The sequence below is a fragment of the Mauremys reevesii genome, linkage group 11, assembly GCF_016161935.1.
Source record: "Mauremys reevesii isolate NIE-2019 linkage group 11, ASM1616193v1, whole genome shotgun sequence".
Classification (NCBI taxonomy): domain Eukaryota; kingdom Metazoa; phylum Chordata; order Testudines; family Geoemydidae; genus Mauremys; species Mauremys reevesii.
In genome coordinates this window covers 9,650,251-9,673,034 of record NC_052633.1, presented here as the reverse complement: position 1 = coordinate 9,673,034, position 22,784 = coordinate 9,650,251, and the positions used below count along the sequence as shown (strand labels likewise).

At 42.3% G+C, this 22,784-nt stretch overlaps 1 protein-coding gene across 4 annotated transcripts in view; it reads left to right on the top strand.

The window, feature by feature from the left end:
• Positions 1 to 951: 951 nt before the first annotated feature.
• TRAF3IP1 (TRAF3 interacting protein 1) overlaps positions 952 to 22,784 on the top strand; it is a 92,891-nt gene continuing 71,058 nt past the window's right edge. For 2 of the 4 annotated variants that reach the window (XM_039494881.1, XM_039494883.1), the window contains exons 1-6: positions 953 to 1,166; positions 4,587 to 4,655; positions 5,574 to 5,735; positions 13,852 to 13,995; positions 14,120 to 14,602; positions 19,299 to 19,376. In XM_039494881.1, the coding sequence (XP_039350815.1) occupies positions 1,044 to 1,166; positions 4,587 to 4,655; positions 5,574 to 5,735; positions 13,852 to 13,995; positions 14,120 to 14,602; positions 19,299 to 19,376 (1,059 nt within the window). In that variant the 5' untranslated portion in view covers positions 953 to 1,043. Of the gene's footprint in view, positions 1,167 to 4,586; positions 4,656 to 5,573; positions 5,736 to 13,851; positions 13,996 to 14,119; positions 14,603 to 19,298; positions 19,377 to 22,784 lie in introns of all 4 variants that reach the window. The other 2 variants (XM_039494884.1, XM_039494882.1) reach the window with 2 other exon arrangements.

The following is a 22,784-nucleotide window of genomic DNA, read 5'->3' as shown; positions in this document are numbered from 1 at the left end:
GCTAGGCAGGGCTAACATCAGCTTGTCTGGGACACTTCCCAGAGGCAGAGCATAATACAAAATACAGACAGTACAGAGCCAATACTTATAACTTCAACTACAAAATGATACACAGACATACAGACAGCATAATCATAACCAGCAACCCAGAACCTGGTCTTAGACACCTTATATGACCCCCTTTACTTAAGATGTGGTGCCACTACAGGACCTTGGTTTCAACCCATGTTCTATATGGTCCCAATTTATATCAATAACGTCACACCCCTCAGCCCCAGCCCCACCCCAGAGCCTGCACTGCTAGCCCAGAGCCCAGAGCCCCCTCCCACACCCTGAACCCCTCATCCCTGGCTCCACCCCAGAGCCCTCACCCCATCTTGTACCCCAACCCCCTGCCTCAACCCACAACCTGGTCTTTGCACTCTGAATCCCTTGGCCCCACCTCCCCAACCTGGACCCCCTCCTGCACCCCAAACCCCTCATCCCCAGCCCCACTCCAGAGCCTGCACCCCCAGCTGGAACCCTCACCCCCACCCCTGCCTGGAGCCCCTTCCTGCACCCCAAACCCCTTATTTCTAGCCCCACCCCAGAGGCCTTATCCCCTTCCTGCACCCCCAGCCCCGGCCCAGTGCAAGTGGGTGAGGGTGGGGGAGAGCGAGCCATTGAGGGAGGGGGAACGTAGTGGGCAGGGTGGGGGCTAAGGTGTTCGGTTTGTGCAATCAGAGTGTTGGCAACGCTAATGTCACATCCCCCCCCATTTGTAGCCCCGCACCCTTACTGGCACCATCCCGCCCCAGTGGTGCCCCCCACCTCCCTTTGACCCCATTGGTGCCCGGATCGGGCCCGGAGGGGCGGGGCCGCTCTACGAGCGGGGGGAGTCGGTGGGGGCGGGGCCCAAACAGGCTGTTCCGGCCTGTTGCTAGGGCCGCGTTGTGGGTAGTAACAGCTGTCTCGGGAGCTGCGCCTGCGCAGTCGGGGGCGGCGCGGGGCATACCGGGAGGGGTCGGAGCCCGAGCCGGCCCGGCCGGTGCTGAGGGGCCGCCATGAACGGGGCCGTGGTGCGGCGCACGCAGGAGTCGCTGGGGCGGGTGATCCGCAAACCGCCCCTCACCGACCGGCTGCTCAGCAAGCCCCCGTTCCGCTACCTGCACGACGTGATCGGCGAGGTGAGGCGGCGGCGGGGCCGGGCTCGGCCCCCGGGAGGCGGCGGTGGCGGCGGCGGTACCGGGCTCCGCGTCACCCCGTTGCTAGGCGCCGCGGGCGGAGACCCCGGAGGGAGGCTCTCCCCGGGAGGGCGCTGCCCCTCAGCCCCTGCGCAGGCCGCGGGCGCCCGGGCCTGGTGGGAGGGCCTGGGAAGCCCCCTCCCCGGCACAGTCTGCACGCTGCTGCCTTGGGAGTCCGGCTCCCGGCTGCGGAGGCCACGGAGGGGCGTGTAACTAGAGCCTAGCCCCCGGGGGGGGGCAGCGTGGGCCTGGGGAGAGGGCAGAGCCCTCCAGCTGCGGGGAGGCCTCCTCACCTGGTGGCTAGAGCAGGGGCTGCTCCTGTAGGAGGCCTGGGTTTAGGGCCCGTACTTCCACTGGCCTGCAGTGTGGCCATTGGCCACTCACCTAGGCCTGGTCTCAGACACCTAAAATTTAGGGCTACATGGCTCAGGGCTGTGAACGATTTCACACCCTGTGCAGTGTAGTTAGGGCGACCTAACCCCTGCTGTGGACACAACTAGGTTGACAGAAGAATTGTAGCTGTCTACCTGCTGACGGGGCGGGGAGTTGTTAGGGCAAGGAGAAACCTCTTCCGTCCTTGCATTCAGTATCTGTGCCATGCTTTTGCCTCCCTTTTCTCATGTGTGGGGACAAGAGGTTTTGCCCATCTTCATCAAACTTATTAGACTCATAGACTTTAAGGTCAGCAGGGACCATCTAGTCTGACCTCCTGCACAATGCAGGCCACAGAATCTCACCCACTCACTCCTGTAACAACCCCCTGACCTATGTCTGAGTTATAGAAGTCCTCAAATTGTGGTTTAAAGATCATAGAATCTCAGGGTTGGAAGGGACCTCAGGAGGTCATCTAGTCCAACCCCCTGCTCAAAGCAGGACCAAACCCAACTAAATCATCCCAGCCAGGGCTTTGTCAAGCCTGACCTTAACAACTTCTAAGGAAGGAGATTCCACTACCTCCCTAGGTAACCCATTCCAGTTCTTCACCACCCTACTAGTGAAAAAGGTTTTCCTAATGTCCTAAACCTCCCCCTCTGCAACTTGAGACCATTACTCCTTGTTCTGTCATCTTCTACCACTGAGAACAGTCTAGATCCATCCTCTTTGGAACCCCCTTTCAGGTAGTTGAAAGCAGCTATCAAATCCCCCTTCATTCTTCTCTTCTGCAGACTAAACAATCCCAGTTCCCTCAGCCTCTCCTCATAAGTCATGTGCTCCAGCCCCCTAATCATTTTTGTTGCCCTCGGCTGGACTCTCTCCAATTTATCCACATCCTTCTTGTAGTGTGGGGCCCAAAACTGGACACAGTACTCCAAATGAGGCCTCACCAGTGCTAAGTAGAGGGGAATGATCACATCCCTCAATCTGCTGGAAATGCCCCTACTTATACAACCCAAAATGCCATTAGCCTTCTTGGCAACAAGGGCACAGATCTCAAGGTGCAGAGAATCCTCCAGCAAGTGACCCGTGCCCCACGGTGCAGAGGAAGGTGAAAAATCTCCAGGGCCTCTGCCAATCTGCCCTGGAGAAAAATTCCTTCCCGACCCCTAATATGGTGATCAGCTAAACCCTGAGCATGTGGGCAAGACTCACCAGCCAGACACCCAGGAAAGAATTCTCTGTAGTAACTCAGATCCCACACCATCTAACATCCGATCACAGACCATTGGGCATATTTACCTGTTAATAATCAAAGATGAATTAATTGCCAAAATTAGGCCATCCCATCGTACCATGCCCTCCATAAACTTATCAAGCTTTGTCTTGAAGCCAGATATGTCTTTTGCCCCCACTACTCCCCTTGGAAGGCTGTTCCAGAACTTCACTCCTCTGATGGTTAGAAACCTTCCTCTAATTTCAAGTCTAAACTTCCTGATAGCCAGTTTATATCCATGTGTTTTTGTGTCCACATTGGTACTAAGCTTAAATAATTCCTCTCCCTCCCTGATATTTATCCCGCTGATATATTTATAAAGAGCAATCCTATCTCCCCTCAGCCTTCTTTTGGTTAGGCTAAACAAGCCAAGCTCTTTGAGTCTCCTTTCATAAGACAGGTTTTCCATTCCTCGGATCATCCTAGTAGCCCGTCTCTGTACCTGTTCCAGTTTGAATTCATCCTTCTTAAACATGGGAGACCAGAACTGCACGCAGTATTCCAGATGAGATCTCACCAGTGCCTTGTATAATGGTACTAACACCTCCTTATCTTTACTGGAAATACCTCGTCTGATGCATCCCAAAACCGCATTAGCTTTTTTAACGGCCATATCACATTGACAGCTCATAGTCATCCTATGATAGTACTACTAATACTTTGAGGTCCTTGTCCTCCTCCTCTGTTACTTCCAACTGATGTGTCCCCAATTTATAACCAAAATTCTTATTAATCCCTAAATGCATGACCTTGCACTTTTCACTATTAAATTTCGTCCTATTACTATTATTCCAGTTTACAAGGTCATCCAGATCTTCCTGTATGATATCCCGGTCCTTCTCTGTGTTAGCAATACCTCCCAGCTTTGTGTCATCCGCAAACTTTATTAGCATATTCCCACTTTTTGTGCCAAGGTCAGTAATAAAAAGATGAAATAAGATTGGTCCCAAAACTGATCCCTGAGGATCCACTAGTAACCTCCTTCCAGCCTGACAGTTCACCTTTCAGTATGACCCGTTGTAGTCTCCCCTTTAACCAGTTCCTTATCCACCTTTCAATTTTCATATTGATCCCCATCTTTTCCAATTTAACTAATAATTCCCCATGTGCAACCGTATGAAATACCTTACTGAAATCAAGGTAAATTAGATCCACTGTTTCCTTTGTCTAAAAAATCTGTTGCCTTCTCAAATAAGGAGCTCAGATCGTGCCAAACCAATCTACCTTTTGTAAAACCATGTAGTATTTTGTCCCAATTACCACTGACCTCAATGTCCTTAACTACCTTCTCCTTCAAAAATGTTTCAAGACCTTGCATACTACAGATGTCAAACTAACAGGATCCCTGTTTAGTCTGTGCATGTCTATAAAGAAATCAGCCACCATCAAGTTAGGCAGTAACAGAATAAATCAAGACTAGTTAAAGCATAGAGCCTTGTGGGTGCATGAACCTTAATTTCCTATTTAAAAAAAAAAAAGTGGATGCACAAATCTTCTCTACTGCTGAGATGTAATAATTGACAAGATTTTAAATGGCTTATTGAAACACATTACAGAAGTGATCATTGCAATAGGGAAGATCTTTAAAACTGCCCCCCAAATAATTCAGCATGTAATAGTATCTCTCCAAATGATTGCAGGAAGCTCATAAAAGTTTTTTTCAAAAGCTTTCCAGTATTTTTTAGTAATGTACTATTTCCTTTGCTTTGAAGGTAATTAGAGTGACTGGTTTTATGAATGGGCTTTACACAGATTTTGAGATGAAATCTGATAATGTTAAGGTGGGTATGAAGTTTCCTTATTTCATACAGGAATTCTTTACAACTTGCCACCAGGTACTGTGACTTATTCATGTGTCACTGAATTCTATTTACTGTGACAAACCTACAGTCTTCTAAAGATAATGTTGTCAAGGACTAGTCTCAAATGCTGCTTTTTTTTTTTTTAAGTATTGTGTTGATGTTTGTATTGTGGGTAGTGCCCAGTCACTGATCAAAACTCCACTGTGCCAGGCACTGTACAGATACAAAACAAAATTGTTTGAAAGATACTTATCTATATTTTTTAATTAATCTGTTTAATATGTAGCTCAAGAAAATAGAACTCGGTGTCCGCACATCTTATAACGTATGTGAGATGAACAATGATTTGCAGTGTTGCTGTAGCTGGGTTGGTCCCAGGATAAGAGAGACAAAATGGGTGAGGTAGTATCTTTTATTGGACCAACTTCTGTTGGTGGAAGGCACAAGCTTTTGAGCTTCCTCAGGTCAGGAGAAGGTAACTAGAGTGTCCAGGCTAAACTGCCCTCTTCATTTTAAGCAGTCTCCTACAATATGCTTAACAATCTGCCTCACTTTGTTAGCTGTGACACTCTGTTCACCTTCTCCAGACCTGAGGAAGAGCTCTGTGAAGCTCAAAAGCGTCTCCCTTCCAACAAGTGAAGTTGGTCCTATAAAATTTATTACTTCACCCACCTTGTCCCTCTCATAAAAAGTGATTGTAATGTAAAAAAAAAATGGAATGTCATATTTTAATTTTGGATTACAACAACTATCCATTATCAAAATGCTTATTTCTAAAAACGAAAATGCTTTGTAATAATAATGGATAATTTCATGTAGGAAAGTTTCTATAAATATGCTACAAATCAGAGGTTAAATAGACTTTTAATAATGTATAACATTATTTTTTCCCCCCAGGATAAAGATGCCAAAATCAGCTTTCTCCAGAAGGCTATTGATGTTGTCATAATGGTAACAGGGGAGCCATTGTCAGTGAAGCCGGCACGTATTGTAGCTGGACATGAACCTGAAAGAACCAATGAGTTTCTCCAAGCAATTGGAAAATGCTGTCTCAATAAGGTATGATCGTCCTGTCAGTGGTTTACATGGATGGTTCCCAACCTTTTCAGTCTTGTGGGTGTCTCTTGTTAAACATAACCAATATGTGATTCATAGACTTCAAGACCAGAAAGGACCATCATGGTCATCTAGTCCAGGGGTGGTCAAACCGTGACTCGTGAGCCATATCCAGCTCTTTTACAGTGAAAGTGAGGCTCCCAGAGCCCCTCACAACCCCCCATTCTTCACCTACCAGACTGTGTGGGGGGGAGCTCAGGGCTTCTGACCCGCGGTGGTGTGGTGGGGCTAGGGCTTCTGCCAGAGATGACTGGTGCCTGCTGAGTGGGGGCACACAGTTTAAAGGTTCCCCCCCTCACCAACAGCTTGAGTCATACCCCCCAGGCACACCCCCTCTCTTCCCCTCCTTGGAGTGGCTCTCCCTGCAGCTCTCAGCTGTTGGCTGCTGCCTCTATCCAAGGCGCAGCTCCCAGCTTGCTGCTGGCTCCAGTAGTTACCATGTAGGGTGGGGCCAGTAGCACCATGTGGCCGAGAAGAGCCAGCAACCCCTGGCAAAAATTGGCAGGGAAGGATGTGACCCCATGTGTCCCCCTCCCACATTGCCTCTGGCTTCTGCCCAGTGGGCCGGGGTGGGCAGGTCTCAGGGCTTCAGCCCCATGGGAGGCACTGCCAGGGCTTCATCCCCATGGGGTGTGCGTGCCATGGCTCAGGGCTTCAGCAGGAGTGGGACAGGTGCCTCCCGCAGTGCTGAGGCCCCAAGATCCCCTTCCCTGCAGGGCGGAAGCCCCAAGCCCCAGTGGGTGCCTCCCATGGGGCTGAAGCCCTGAGCCTCAGCAGGCACTTCCCAGCTCTTGAACTTCTGAAGATTGTTGTATGTGGGTTGGAAATTCAGTAAGTTTGGCCACCCCGATCTAGTCTGACCTCCTGCACAGCACAGGCCAGGGAACCTCACCCACTCTCTTCTGTAGAAGACCCTTAACTTCTGGCTGCATTACTGACCTCCTCAAATCATGGTTTAAAGACTTAAAAATACAGAGAATCCACCATTTACTCTAGTTCAAACCAGCCAGTGACCCATGCTGCAGAGGAAGGCGAAAAAAACCTGGGTCTCTGCCAATTTGCCCTGGGAGAAAATTCATTTCCAAGCCCAAATATGGTGATCAGTTAGACACCCTGAGCATGTTGGCAAGACCCGCCAACCAGACTCCTGGAAAGAATTATCTGTAGTAACTCAGAGCCCTCCCTATCTAGTGCTCCTCTATGGCTGTAGGACATAAATGCTAATAGCAGTTGTGGGCGGGCCACATGCCATTGTAGGCAACCTCGTCATACCATCCCCCTCCATAAACTTATCAAGCTCAGTCTTGAAACAAATTGTTTTTTGCCCCCCATTATTTCCCTGGAAAGGCTGTTCCAGAACTTCACTCCTCTGATGGTTAGAAACCTTCCTCTAATTTCAAGCCTAAACTTGTTGGCGGCCAGTTTATATCCAATTTTTCTTATCTCAGCATTGTCCCTTAACTCCTCTCCCTCCCTGGTTTTTATCCCTCTGATGTATTTATATAGAGCAGTCATATCTCCCCTCAGTCTTCGTTTGGTTAGGGTAAACAAGTCCAAGGTCCTTAAGTCTCCTCTTGTAAGGTAGGTTTTCCATTTCTCGGATCATCCTAGTAGCCCTTCTCTGCACCTGTTCAAGTTTGAATTCATCTTTCTTAAACATGGGAGTGTGACGGTGCTGCCCATGGGAGCCAGCTGAGGTCACTCAATTAGGGTGAACTGCAAACAAAATGGAGCAGACAAACCCCAAAAGCTGGTGGATATTCCAGTACTTAGATTTACCAAGCCAGCACAAAACAGCTTCTGTAGTACCTCACTGGTTACTCAGAAGTCAAAACACCGCAGTTCCCTTGAAGTACTCAGCCTCAGGCTTCCATCCAGACACACCTGTCAAACATATGATGATGATTACTGAAAATCTTATCTCATCATATAAAAGAAAAGGTTCTTCCAATCCCAAAGGTTCAGCCACACACCCAGGTTCAATTATAACTTAGATCTTACCCAAAATACATGCTTATAGCCAACTCTTATTAACTAAGCTAAAAATTATTAAAAAAGAAAAGAGAAAGTGTTGGTTAAAAGATCAGTATACATACAGACTTGAATTCAATTCTTGAGGTTCAGATATATAGTAGAGATGAGCTTGTAGTTGCCAAAAGTCCTTTTAGAAATAGTCCATAGGTTATAGTCCAATGTCCATATTCAGGGTGGCTCCAGTCAGTGACTGGGGATCTCAATCCTTATGGCTTAAGGTTTCCCCCTCTTGAAACCCGAAGCAGATTTGAGATGAAGAAGGATCGTGTCCCAGGGTTTCGGCCTGAGAAAACAATAGGCTTAACTCTCCTTCTCTCAAACATCCTGGCAATTAGCACAGGGTAATTTGTCCATTAAACAGTTCAGATACAGGTTACCACAACCTTCAAAGAGACATATAGACAATAATACTGTTTCACTCAAGTATCATTGTAAATGTTAATATTCCCTTTTTGGTCTTTGAATTAAAGCTATAGCAATAGACAAGACTTGTTTGCTTACATCGCAAGACCTGAGCGAACACCTACCCTTCTACCTCTAACAATGCAGTCTTGCATTTCAAAGCTCTATTCGTTTACATATTTTCCTAACAAGTCTCTAAAGTTTGGCCGTGGGTCAGGTCAGTCTGTGAGGTAATAAATTCTTTCTGGCCCTATCACCTTTTAATGAGATATTATATTACACTCATAATGTCACAGGGAGACCAGAATTGCACACAGTATTCCAAAAGAGGTCTCACCAATGCCTTGTGTAATGGCAATAACACATCTCTAGCTCTACTGGAAATACCCCACCAAGTGCATCCTAGGATTGCATTAGCCTTTTTCACCGCTGCATCATATTGGCGGCTCATAGTTATCCTGTGATAGACCAAGGTGTATTAGGTTTCAGAGTAGCAGCCGTGTTAGTCTGTATCCGCAAAAAAAACAGGAGTACTTGTGGCACCTTAAAGACTAACAAATTTATTTTAGCATGAGCTTTCGTGAGCTAAAGCTCACTTCTTCGGATGCATAGAATGGAACATACAGACAGGAGATATTTATACATACAGAGAACATGAAAAGGTGGAAGTATGCATACCAACAGGCAGAGTCTAATCAATTGAGATGAGCTATCGTTAGCAGGAGGAAAAAAAACTTTTTGAAGTGATAATTAAGATGGCCCATAGAAGGTGTGAGGAGAACTTAACATAGGGAAATAGATTCAATTAGTGTAATGACCCAACCATTCCCAGTCTTTGTTTAGACCACAGTTAATAGTATCTAGTTTGCATATTAATTCAAGTTCAGCAGTCTCTCTTTGGAGTCTGTTTTTGAAGTTTTTTTGTTGCAAAATTGCCACCTTCAAGTCTGTCACTGAGTGGTTAGAAAGGTTGAAGTGTTCTCCCACTGGTTTTTGAATGTTATGATTCCTGATGTCAGATTTGGGTCCATTTGTTCTTTTGCGTAGAGACTGTCCGGTTTGGCCAATGTACATGGCAGAGGGGCATTGCTGGCACATGATGGCATATATCACGTTGGTAGATGTGCAGGTGTACGAGCCCCTGATGGTGTGTCTGATGTGATTAGGTCCTGTGATGGTGTCACTTGAATGGATATGTGGACAGAGCTGGCATCTAGCTTTATTGCAAGGATAGGTTCCTGGGTTAGTGTTTATGTTGTATGGTGTGCGGTTGCTGGTGAAGCAAATACTCACCAGGGCTTGAAATTTCATGTGCCAGTTCCTTTAATAATCTTGGATGGAGATTATGCAGGCTCCCTGAATTTGGTCCCATTAAAATGTTTGAATTTGACTTCTACCTCAGATATGGTGATTTCTACTTCCATATACTTGTTTCCGTTACCAAGCCTGTCACTGTCCCCAAGCTCCTCATTGCTCTTACCAAAAACTGAGGAAACGTATTCATTTAGGTGTTGGGCCATTCCTAGATTAGCTGTCATCTCCAGCCCATCATCAGTGGTTAGCAGTCACACTTCTTCTTTTCTTGTTTTCGTTTTCTTTTTCTTTATATAGCTAAAGAACCTTTTACTATTGGTTTTAATTTCCCTTGCAAGTTCCAACTCTGCTTGGCTTTTGGCAATTTTTATTTTCCCCTTACACTTTCTGACTTCCAAGAGGTATCTTTCCTTGCTGATCCATCCCATCTATTCCTCATAGGCAGGCTGTCTGCTTTCTCTTAATAACCGGTTTGAGATGCTTGGCCCTAAGTTTGGTCTGCAACTAGGGCTGTCAAGTGATTAAAAAAATTAATCGCAATTAATCGTGTGATTAAACAATAATAGAATACATTTATTTTAAATATTTTTGGATGCTTGCGACATTTTCAAATATATTAATTTAAATTACAAGACAGAATACAAAATGCAGAGTGCTCACTTTATTTTTTTATTACAAATATTTGACCTGGAAAAAGCAAAAAAAATTGTAATATTTCAATTCACCTCATACAAGTACTGTAGTGCAATCTCTTTACCATGAAAGTTGAATTTACAAATGTAGAATTATGTACTAAAAAACCTTTTATTTTTTAATGCTATGTAGAACTTCAGCGCCTACAAGTCCACTCAGTCCTACTTCTTGGTCAGCCAATCACTCAGAAAAACAAGGTTGGTTACAATTTGCAGGAGATAATGCTGCTTGCTTCTTGTTTTCAATGTCACCTGAAAGTGAGAATAGGGATTCACATGGCACCAGCATCACAATATATTTATGTGCCAGATATGCTAAAGATTCATATGTCCCTTCATGCTTCAACCACCATGCTAGAGGACATACTTCCATGCTGATGATGGGTTCTGCTTGATAATGATCCAAAGCAGTGCAGACTGACACATGTTCATTTTCATCATGAGAGTCAGATGCCACCAGCAGAAGGTTGATTTTCTTTTTTGGTGTTTTGGGTTCTGTAGTTTCTGCATCAGAGTGTTGCTCTTAAGATTTCTAAAAGCAGCTCCACACCTCGTCCCTCTCAGATTTTGGATGGCACTTCAGATTCTTAAACCTTGGATTATGTGCTGTAGTTACTTTTAGAAATCTCACATTGGTACCTTCTTTGCGTTTTGTCAAACTTGCTGTGAAGGTGTTTTAAAAACGAACATGTGCTGGGTCATCATCTGAGACTGCTATAACATGAAATAGATGCAGAATGTGGGTAAAACAGAGCAGGAGACGTACAATTCTCCCCCCAAGGAGTACAGTCACAAATTTAATTGACGCATTATTTTTTTTTAACGAGCATGATCAGCATGGAATCATGTCCTCTGGAATGGTGGCTGAAGGATGGAAGGGGCATATGAATGTTTAGCATATCTGTCATGTAAATACCTTGCAGTGCTGGCTACAAAAGTGCCATGCGAACGCCTGTTCTCACTTTCCGGTGACATTGTAAATAAGAAGCAGGCAGCATTATCTCCCATCAATGTAAACAAACTTGTGCGATTGGCAGAATATGATGTAGGACTGAGTGGCCTTGCGGGCTCTAAAGTTTTACACTGTTTTATTTTTGAGTACAGTTATGTAACCAAAAGAAATCTGTGTTTGTAAGTTACACTTTCACGATAAAGAGATTGCACTTCAGTACTTGTATGAGGTGAATTGAAAAATACTATTTATTTTGTTTATCATTTTTACAGTGCATATATTTGTAATAAAAATAATAATATAAAGTGAGCGCTGTGCACTTTGTATTCTGTGTTGTCATTGAAATCAATATTGAAAATGTAGAAAAACATCCAAAAATATTTAATACATTTTAAGTGGTATTCTATTGTTATAAGTGCGATTAATCACGATTAATTTTTTTGAGTTAATCACGTGAGTTAACTGCGATGAATTGACAGCCCTATCTGCAACCCTTCCTATGATTTCCCCCCTCCCCCCCCCCGCGCCTTTGCTCAGGAGGCAAGCTCCAGATAGTTCCTGCAACTTTGAGTTAAAGTTATTCCAAGTCTCTTCTACATTCAGATCCTTGGGTTAGTCAGTGTAGTCCTCTTCTGTAACTAAATTCCTTAATTTTTTTTTAGCTTCCCCTTTTGAAATCAAGGGCTCTTGTTTATCCTTCCATTTAGTTTAAACTGATTCATGGATATGACAAACTGTATGGAAACTCATCCACTGTTTGTATTTACTCGATATATGAATTGTATTGTTGTGTTAACTGCAGTATAATATAACTAAAAGTACATATGGCCTGATCCTTAACTGATGTAAAGCATTGTAACTCCATGGGAATCAGTTGAGCTGTTTACATAAATTGCACCTAAATGAGTTGATGAGCATACCTTTAGGAACCTATTTTCAAAATCTTTCAACCTTTTAAAATCGTAAATGAAGGTTCTTACTGTAAAGAAGCCACTCTTTCCTCCAAGTTTGCAAAAAAGCAGCACTGGAGACATTAGATCCCTTGTCTTAGTAACCTTGGAAACTCATGGGTTTTAAAACAACTGTTGCCTTTAATATAGCCTGTTGTATTCCTGTTTTTTGCTTATAGTCACTGTGGAGCTTTTGAAATAAAAGACTAATCTTCTTGAGCTCTTTATCCACTGATGCCCTGCTTGATCATAGCCTCAGCCTGATCAGTGATCTGAACAAGAACAGATGGACAGGTTCTATTCTCCTGCAGAGTTCTTCCCTTTCATAAAAGAAAATACTATAGTAATGGTCCAAAACACTTGGGGTAATGATAGTGAAGTATTTAAGGACATTATTATAAAACACTGTCGTGTTTAAGGATTGTACATGAGGATGGTTCAAATTGATTTTTTGGTAATCCAGTAGTTTTTGAAGTTCATATCGCATGTGAGCCCTTCCCATAGCTTTTCGATAAATCAATTGCATTAGCTTCTTTCTTGTTTGAAATTAGGGAGGGAGAATCTAGGAAACAGGCTTTGGATTGCTTAGCTAATGTTCTTGACCCTGAATTTCCTTGGGAATTTTTGACAAGATCCAATATCCTGACAGTAGTCTCAGTCGACTGAAACTAATGGGTTGAGATAATTATCCTATTGATTTTTATGATTGTGAAAATATCAAACTTGGTCTATTGTGTGCAAAGGATCCTCTGGTCTCAGGGCTGTTTTTATTAAGACTTTTAGTGCTAATCTCATGCTGTTTACTGTTTCTGTAAATGACACCAATGTCACTAATGTTGTTCAGATGCTAATGACTGAACGTGAAAACCCACAAAAATTCATCCTTCTCCAATTGTACACGAAGAGGGAATCAGAGTAGCCCAGGTGCCTGACTCCTCTGTACTGAGTTATCATGAGGGGCAAAAGCAGTTCCAGTGATCTTAAAAATCCAGTTCTCTTTCAGGAAGTGCAAGGTGGAGCAGAACAATTCCTAAGGGTATAGTCACCTTAGTATATATACTCAGATCTTGGTATAACAGAACTTACGGCCATCGTTGTGCAGAAACTGAGACCTGACTTTAGCAGCCACCCAAATGGACTGGTAAAAATTGTTTGCTTAGTAGTTTTCAAAGCTGAATCAAATTTAACGGGACACTTGAGGGCTTCTTTTAACATGGTCACTAAATTCTGTTGGAAGTTCTCCTCAGTATAGGTTTCCTAACATTTAAAAAAAAAAATGCTTTCTTTAAAATGAAACAGTCTGTTGGTTAAAATGGAGCCACATCAGAGTATATCTAAATGTGGCATTGTAAGGTTAGGAATGTTTAACCAGTGTAGCAGTCATAATATGGTAGATACTTTCAAAATAATCCACGTTACTATTACAGATAAAAGATAAAAAACGTAGTAATGAGACTAATTAGCATTGGAAACGTAATATTAATAGAAAAATCACAGAATATATGGATAGCTTTGCTGGATACAGTCAAATTATTAAAAAAGAGGCACAAGAAAGCAGTTGACTTAAATCAGTGTATTGTCTTTGAATGAAAGGAGTGTAGTATAAAACATAAGATTTCATAAAAATCATCCTGGGAACTGCAGAATTAGAAATGCAGATTGCATTTAATAAAGTAACACAGGCTAATTTTCAGTGGATTTAATCTTCTCTACAGTTGTCCAGTGATGATGCTGTGAAGAGGGTGCTTGCTGGGGAGAAAGCTGATATCAAAGGAAAGCCTCCATCTACTTCTAAATCTCAAGATAAAGAAAACAGAGAATCCAGAGCAGAAGAACAAAAAAGCCATAAGGATAAAGAGGTGGGCTTTGCTGCATTTCTGGGGGGAAAATGGACTACAACTAGAAATATTTTGGGATGATAAATACTGTGTAATGGAACTGGCTTGTGCTATAGCTTAATATTACTTTCTACTCTATTTTTAGGGTAGAGGGGACAATGAAATAAAAGATAGAAGTACAAGCCGAGACAGAAAACCTAGAGAAGAGTTGAAAGAAGAAGAGAAGAAACAAAAAGAAAAGGAGAGAGACAAGCATAAAGATAAAGAGGACAGGCACAAAGACCTTGAAGCGGACAATTTTAGAGAAGGTGAAAAACATGAAAGAGAGAAAAGCAAGAACAGAACATCCAAGCAAGGAAGAGAAACAGAAAAAAGTCGAGACAAAGAAAAAAGAGATATGGAACGAGAAAAAGATCTGGAACATGATAAAGGACGGGAGAAGGAAAGAAAACATGAAGGAGGAAGAGAAAAGGAAAAATTGAAAGAAAGGGACAAAGAGAAGGGCAGGGAGAAAGACCGTGAGAGAGACAAAGATAGAGGGAAAGAGAGAGAGAGGGACAGACGAAGGGAACGAGGTAAAGATGGGGAACGCTTGAAAGAACAAGGAACGGATAAAGCAGAAAAAAAGGTAAAACAAACACTCTTTTTGGAAAAAAAGGTTCCTTACTAACGTGCTCTCATCCCTGTGGTATTGATTGAGTCTGTGTCTTTATATCACGTTTGCACAGATCTTCATCTGGCATTCTTGGTTGTCTGTGGTTAATTTAACGATTCTTAAGTGCCTTTGTTTTCACTAAGCAAAAATCTGCTTGCTTCATTAAATTAAAAGTAATGGAGACTCTTTCCTGTCTTCAAAATCCCTTTCCCTTCTCCCTTCCTTTTTTGTAGCACTTAACATGGATTGTGATTGCATGCACACATACACACTCTGCATGCCTCCAGCTGAATGCTGCTTTGCAGAGGCAGCTCCAGAGGCTGTAGCATGGATCCTGGATTCTGTTTATTGATGCTTAAGAAGACTGTGTCCTTTGTACTAGCCTTTTCACAGTTTTCGTAAATGGCATCCAGCAAAAAGCATCTTGGAGCATATCAAAACCTTGAAGGTGGTGGAACCCCTTGCATCTCATTTGAAGCATTGTGTGGTCAAGCTAAGAGGATCTTGGGCATCTGAGTCCTGGAAGCGACCACATAACCAGCATCCTCCCTACAAATGGCAGCTGTTGAAAATATTTTTGTGATATATTGGAGTCCTTGTAGACAGTAGCAGCAAAGTCTCAGTAAAGAAACAGTCCTGCAACAATTCAGATATGCAGAAGGAGGGGACTACTTTCTTTTGTGTGTAAAATGATTGCTGAGGGGGAAGGGCTCTCATTATTAAACTGCAAAACACAAACCAATAGCTGCCACCTTTGATTTTTAACATAATTTTTCTCTGGGAAGCTATTTCCCATTCTAGATTGTTTACCTCTGGTCCTCAGTCAAGAAATCTTTCAGCTGCTACTACTGTGTCAGGGACAAAAAGGTACTCCAGGTTGCTTCTTTCCTGGATATGACAATGGTGACTGTCTTTACAGGCCTGACTCTCTTGAGCTGACTCTCTTCTCACCAATAAATCAGTCCATGTAATTGCCAGTGGTAGATATCCTGATGTTTTTGTGAAAAAAACAAAATTTATGAAGAGAGTGGAGTAGATGGTGTAATAATTTTAAATCTCCAATTACACACCAACACCCTCTTGGAGTGCCATTAGAGGAAATGTTCCCTCTGAAGTTTTTAAGTTTCTCCAGGAGGAATAACACATGGCAGTGGTTCTCAAACTTTTTACTGATGTGACCCACCAACTGCATTTTGTCTTTTGCCACCCACCATTACATATATGCACCTTCCATCCCAGCACTGCAACCCTGATCCCAGCCAGGTATAGAGGGATGCCCTGGAGGAGGTGGGGGATGGATAATGAGCCTTTCCTGCACTCAGCCTGTCTCATGGGGCTGGCTTTGTCGTCCAATAGTTACGCCGCGTATCAGGTTGCAGTGCTTGGAGCGGGGAGAAATGTACATTTGCCTAGGGCCCTGTGACCCATCTACAACCTTCCCACGACCCACTTATGGGTAGAGACCCCTTGTTTGAGAAACACTGACATGGGACCGTTAGCACTTAAATCCCCTAGTGGTAAAATAGCCGAATACTACTAGGTGCTAGAAAGCCTTGATAACATCACGTCTTTGTGGAAATCCCACCTCCTCCACGATACCTTAATTTGAGCCATTAGGTTCTGTATTGTACTTCCTGATCATCAAATTGGCATTTGCTTTTCTGAATGGCAGTAGGGCAGTTAGTGTAGAAGCTTGGCCCATTTGGCCTTTCTTTCTTGTTGCTGGCTGTCTTTAGACTTGTTTGCTTGGTTCCAGCTTTGTTCTTGCTGGGAGGGCTGAAAGGAAGTCCACCAGCATCAAGCCATTTCCCTCCTGCGTGGGTATTATGTTCAGCAGGACGTAAGGAACCAAAGGACATGAAAAGAATAAATTCTTTAATTTACCTTTATACCAATGAATATAAATACAGGAACTGTGGAAAATTTATATGGTGTGCCAAGGGACACAAGGAGAAATCTATTGTTGGCAGAGTTAAGGACAATAAGGAGTTTTTAAAAAGTATATTAGGAACAAAAAGTATCCTAACAATAATATTGCTCCATTACTAGATGCCAATCAGCATGGGTTTATGGAAATCAGATCCTGTCAAGCTAACTTGATAGATCTTTTTGATCCGATTACAAGTTTGGTTGATGAAAGTAATCGTGTTGATGTAATAGACTTCTGTAAGTCATCTGACTTGTACCGCATGACATTTTGATTTAAAAACTAGAATGAAATAAAGTCAACATGGTATACATTAAATAGCTTAAAAGCTGGCTGATAGGTCTCAAAATGGGCAATCATCATCCAATATGTGCGTTTCTAGTGGGGTCCCACAGGAATTAGTTCTCAGCGCTATGCTGTTTTATCACTGATAAAGTTTGCAGATAAGACAAAAATTGGAGACAGGTAAATAATCATGGGGATGGGTCACTGATACAGATCGTTTGCACCCAGGTTACCAAGCAATCCAGTTCAAACAATATGGCATTTTAATATGGCTAAATGTGAATGTATACATCTAGGAACAAAGAATCCAGGCCATACTAACAAGATGAGAGAGACTATCCTAGGATGCAGTGAATCTGAAAAAGATTTAGGGATGGTAGCTGACAGTGAGCTTCCAGTCTGAACATGAGCATCCAGTCTGATGCTGTGGCCAAAAGGGCTAGTGAAATCCTTGGCTGCATAAACAGAGGAATCTCAATCAGGGGTAGAAACGTTATTTTACTACTATATTGGCAGTGGTGCAGCTGCTGCTGTAATACTGTGTCCAGTTTTGATGTCCACAATTCAAGAAGGATGTTGACAAATGTAAGAAGGTTCAGAGAAGGACCACAAGAATGATTAAAAGTAGGACTGTCGATTAATCACAGTTAATTCATGCGATTAACTCAAAAAAATTAATCACGATTAAAAAAAATAATTGTAGTTTTAATCACACTGTTAAACAATAGTATGCCAATTGAAATTTATTAAATATTAAATATTTTGGATGTTTTTCTACATTTTCATATATATATTGTATTGTATGGTGTAATTGAAATCAAAGTGTATATTATTTTTTATTCTAAATATTTGCACTGTAAAAATTATAAACAAAAATAGTATTTTTCAATTCACCTCACTTTCTGGTGACATTGTAAACAACAAGTGTGCAGCATTATCTCCTGCAAATGTAAACAAACTTGCTCATCTGAGTGATTGACTGAACAAGAAGTAGGACTGAGTGGACTTGCAGGCTCTAAAATTTTACTTTGTTTTATTTTTGAATGCAGTTTTTTTGGTCCATAAGTCTACATTTGTAAGTTCAACTTTCATGATAAAGAGATTGCACTACAGTACTCGTATTAGGTGAATTAAAAAATACTATTTCTTTTGTTTTTTACAGTGCAAATACTTGTAATGAAAAATAAATATAAAGTGAGCTGTATGAATTGCTGTACACTTTGTATTGTGTTGTAATTGAAATCAATATATTTGAAAATGTAGAAAACACCCAAAAATATTTAAATAAATGGTATTCTATTATTGTTTAACAGTGCGATTAATCGCGATTAATTTTTTGAATCTCTTGACAGCCCTAATTAAAAGATTAGAAAACATGCCTTATAGTAATAGACTCATGGAGTTCAATCTATTTAGCACTTAACAAAGAGACAGTTAAGAGGTGACTTGATTACAGTCTATAAGTACCTACAGGGGAACAAATATTTAACAATGGGCTCTTCAATCTAGCAGAGAAAGGTATAATATCCAGTGAATGGAAGTTGAAGCTAGACAAATTCAGACTGGAAATAAGGTGTGCATATTTAACAGTGAGGGTAACTAACCATTGGAACAATTTACCAAGGGTCGTGGTGGATTCTCCCTCACTGGGAACTTTTAAATCAAGATTAGGTTTCTTTCTAAAAAATCTGCTCTAGGAATTAATTTGGGGAAATCCTCTGGCCTGTCTTCTGTTGGTCCTATTTGGCCTTGGAATCTATGAGTCTGTAATGGATCACACACTTGTTAGTTCTCTCCCAGACAAGGGACATATTCCCAGTCATTACTCCCTGAATGTGGTCTTCTCTTGTCTAGAACTCGTAACTGTCTTAAGTTCTATCTCCTCATTGTTTTTCACTTCATCACTCAAGCTGTGGCTTTCTGGATGCTGGGTCCTGCTAACTTTCTCTAAATCTTTCCTAGCTTCTGTTTTTCTTCCGCTGCTTGCCATTTGCCAATAGTGACTCCAGATTAGGGGACATCTGGAGTGTGAGGACAGGTTAATTTTTGTGTGTGAGAAGATAATTTACAGATACATGTCCCCCCAATCTGGAGGATTCTTTTCCCTCTGGGATTGCTCAGAAAAGGTGACATCTTAAAAGGTTTACTTGTTTGTCATCAGTGGAAGCATACTTGGGTTTGTGGTGCCATCTGGGTTTTTATACAGGCACTGCACTCCACCAAAACTCCACCATCAGAGAACTCCCTTTGTCCTAAGTATGACCCTTACACCAGTAATTGCTAGGGGATATCAGTTAAAAGAAGACCAATAAGAAGAAACTTGCCTCATTATTACACTCAGCATTACTGTACATTGATTTTTATCATCAAGGTTTTTCCTTTAAGTGGCTTAATGTAGGTCATATATTGATATCAAGTATCTCAGTTGTTGGATATATAGCAGCTGTTTCTCTTCAGTCCACAGGATCTGAGGATACTTTACCTAAGAAAACAGAGAGATCTTCTAAAGACACCAAGACTGAGCCAGATAAAGAGGTAAGTATTGCAAAGCAATACAAAAGCTCTGTTAAGCTGGCTATTTAAAGTTTTAGAATATATTAACTCATACTGACCTCTGGGAGTCTGCAGTGGAGCTGGAACAATTTTTCTAGTTGGGGGTTGAGAGCCATTGAACCAAAGTGTAAACTCTGTATATAATGGAAACCACTTTAAGCCAGGGGGTGCGGCAGCATCATCCCAAGTTTCAGCACCTATGGGAGTCTGTTACCTGAGGATTGCTGTGATTTTTTTTTAATTGTTTTAGATTAATATAAAGTTGTTGGATGCTAAAGCAGGTATATCACTCTGGGCCTAGTTTTGGAGATGCTCCAGCATCCAGGAAGCTGGCTTTTTAATGAGAGTCTGTCGCTGTTGGGGTGTCATTGTGCTGAGGACTCAGGTTCCTTCTTGCAGCCAACAGATTCTCCTGTGACATAGTGGCAATGGGGAAACCTTCAACTAAGCAGATGTTTGGAGTTGAACCTGCTTGGAATCCAGTTTAGTTGACCTTCAGCCTTTCTTAAAGGGGCCAATGTGCAATTATTTTTCTTTCCATTGCCGCCTTCAGTGGCACCCATTGCTCTTTTGCAGTCTATCCACCATCCATGATGATATCATAGATTCATAGATTATTAGGGTTGGAAGGGACCTCAGTAGATCATCTAGTCCAACCCCCTGCTCAAAGCAGGACCAATCCCCAAATCCCTAAATGGCCCCCTCAAGGATTGAACTCACAACCCTGGGTTTACCAAGCCAATGCTCAAACCACTGAGCTATCCCTCCCCGCATAGATATGCTAGAATTGGATGAAGAGGAAATGGGTTGTGATATCAACCAAGTGGTCACAACTGAACAGAAGCTGCAGAGCCTCTATAGCTTCTATTGATATCACTATGTCTGCATGTGTTGCCTCCTGATGACTGCAGGCAATTTTGGGAGTTACTGGTCCAGGTGGCTAAGTCCTTTAGAGATGAGGCTAAAATATTTTTGTAAAGCAGTAGAGACTAGAAAAAACATTAAAATAGTAGGTAGGATGCCAGGTCTAGCAGGAATCTCTGTAGGAGTCTGTGGACTACTCACATCATCATGTTGTCGTCTTCTCCATTAGATGACAAATTTTTATAGTCATTCTTTGACTAAAATCAAACCAGACATTTTAAAATATTGGCAGTTGGGCTGAGAGCTTATGCACTAGTTTTAAATTTGAAGCTAATTGTTATGGCCAAGTTAAACTTCCTGCGAATGGGGTTTCTAGTGGAAATTCTGAGCCTGATCCCAAACTAGAGCAGTGCTCTTGGGCACCACAACAATGTACTAGTATCAGAGGGGTAGCCGTGTTAGTCTGGCTCTGTAAAAAGCAACAAAGAGTCCTGTGGTACCTTATAGACTAACAGACGTATTGGAGCATAAGCTTTGGTGGGTGAATACCCACTTCGTCAGACGTATGCGTATTCACCCATGAAAGCTTATGCTCCAATACGTCTGTTAGTCTATAAGGTGCCACAGGACAACAGTGTACTAGTGCAGTAAAGTTCCACTTCCTGTCCTAAGTGCTTTCTGGAATTATTCTAGGTCATTTTGGTTTATTACCTTCACTTTAGATGACATGCTTCTCCTTCACTCACGTGCGTAATAGAAGACATTGCGTTGTCTACAGTTGATTAAAACATGCACTATAGACCCATGCATGAGAAATGGTCACCTCACTGGATTGTGGGGGAAGAGAGTGGAATGAAAATGTTCGTAATGAATCCCTAGAATCAAAGAATTAAGATAGTCTCTCACAGTGGTTTGGAAGAAATTCCAAAAATGAAATAAATGAGAAAAGCATCTTACTTGACTGGGACTGATCCTCATATCGCACTAGCAGTACCCTAATGTAGCTCTATTAACTTCCATGGAGTTGCTCCTGATTTAAACTGCTGTTACTCTGTTGAAGCCTCACAGCTGTAAAACAGGTGAAGTAAGAGTGAAAATCAGGGTGTGTGTGTGTGTGTGTGTATGCATATGGGGTTTTTAACAGCAATATTTAATTCATTTTACTGCCTTGTTTCTTTATTTGAATTTTCAGCATTCAACACTAGCTTTTTAAAATTGAACTCCATGGTGTCATATGCATTTTGAAACAACCCTTATGTAGAGGGAGTGGTAAGAGTTTAGTTTGATTCACAGCAGTCTTCGCTTGTCAAGATACTTGTGGCTGTGCTGCTCATACTTCATTCATAATTATTTTTTGATATAGCATGATGTAGGACATAATATGATACTTTTATTTGACATGTAGAGTAAGTTGCATTGCTGCCAGTTTCAAACCCCTAATTATGACAGTAGAAACTTAATGTTGGCATGCATTACTGCTGTTGACTTGTCTGTGTAGGAGAAGCTGTTTCCAGGCCTTCTACTCATATCTTTTTATATCAATATTACACACACATAGCTACGTTCAAGCAGTCAAAAGTTGGGAAATGCCAGAACTAAGGGGCCAGTGCAGCCTGCCTTTGGCTCCCTCGTGTGTGTGCATTGTTATAGTCTTTAATTACCTACTAATTTTTCCATGTGACCCCTTCCACATTTAGTACACAGGATAGACTGCTCCAGGTTGTGCAGTGAAGGAGACTGCTGTCTGTAGGACTCCTACCTCATTTGTTGCAGCAGTTGGAAGGTGTGTAGTGAGTGAGGCAGGGGATGGCAAGAAGAGAGAGAATTATCTTGTAGTAAAGGTGGTTGAATGCTGCCCACCCAGAATTGGATTCTATCCCCACCTCTGCCAGAGAGTTCCTATGTGATGCTGGGCAAGTTACTTAAACCAGAATATTCACAGGTAATTACTAACTTCGTGTTTCTCATTTTCTGGGTATCCAATCTGAGACACTTGGGGTGTGATTTGCGGAACCGCTGGGCACTCAGCTGCAATTGAGGCCAATGGGAATGGTGGCTGAATACATAAATTGCTACATAATGTACGTATATATTTATGCTCTGAAAAATTAGGTTTTAGTGGTTTTATATTGGGCACCCAAAATTAGTGGATATTTTTTATCTTAGTCTCTCTCTATCTCAGCTACCCATCTGTAAAATGGGGAACCATCACCTCACAGGGGTGTTGTGAAGATAAATGAACATTTGTAAAGCACTTAGATACTATAGTAATGAGTGCCACAGAAAAGCCCATGAAGAAGATAAGAATTCTGTATCGGAGCAGTGTTTGAATAATGGGAAGTGAATAAGGCCTGAGGCCACAGATTGAACAAAGAGGGGAAAACAAAATATTGAATAGGGGCTCATTAATTAAAGCCCCGTCCATCTGTGCACTGAAAGAGGCAGGGCTTCTGTGGGAAAGCAGTGTGTGATCATGTACAGAGAGCCTATATATCGTAATGCATATGCATAAGGGGGGCAGATTAA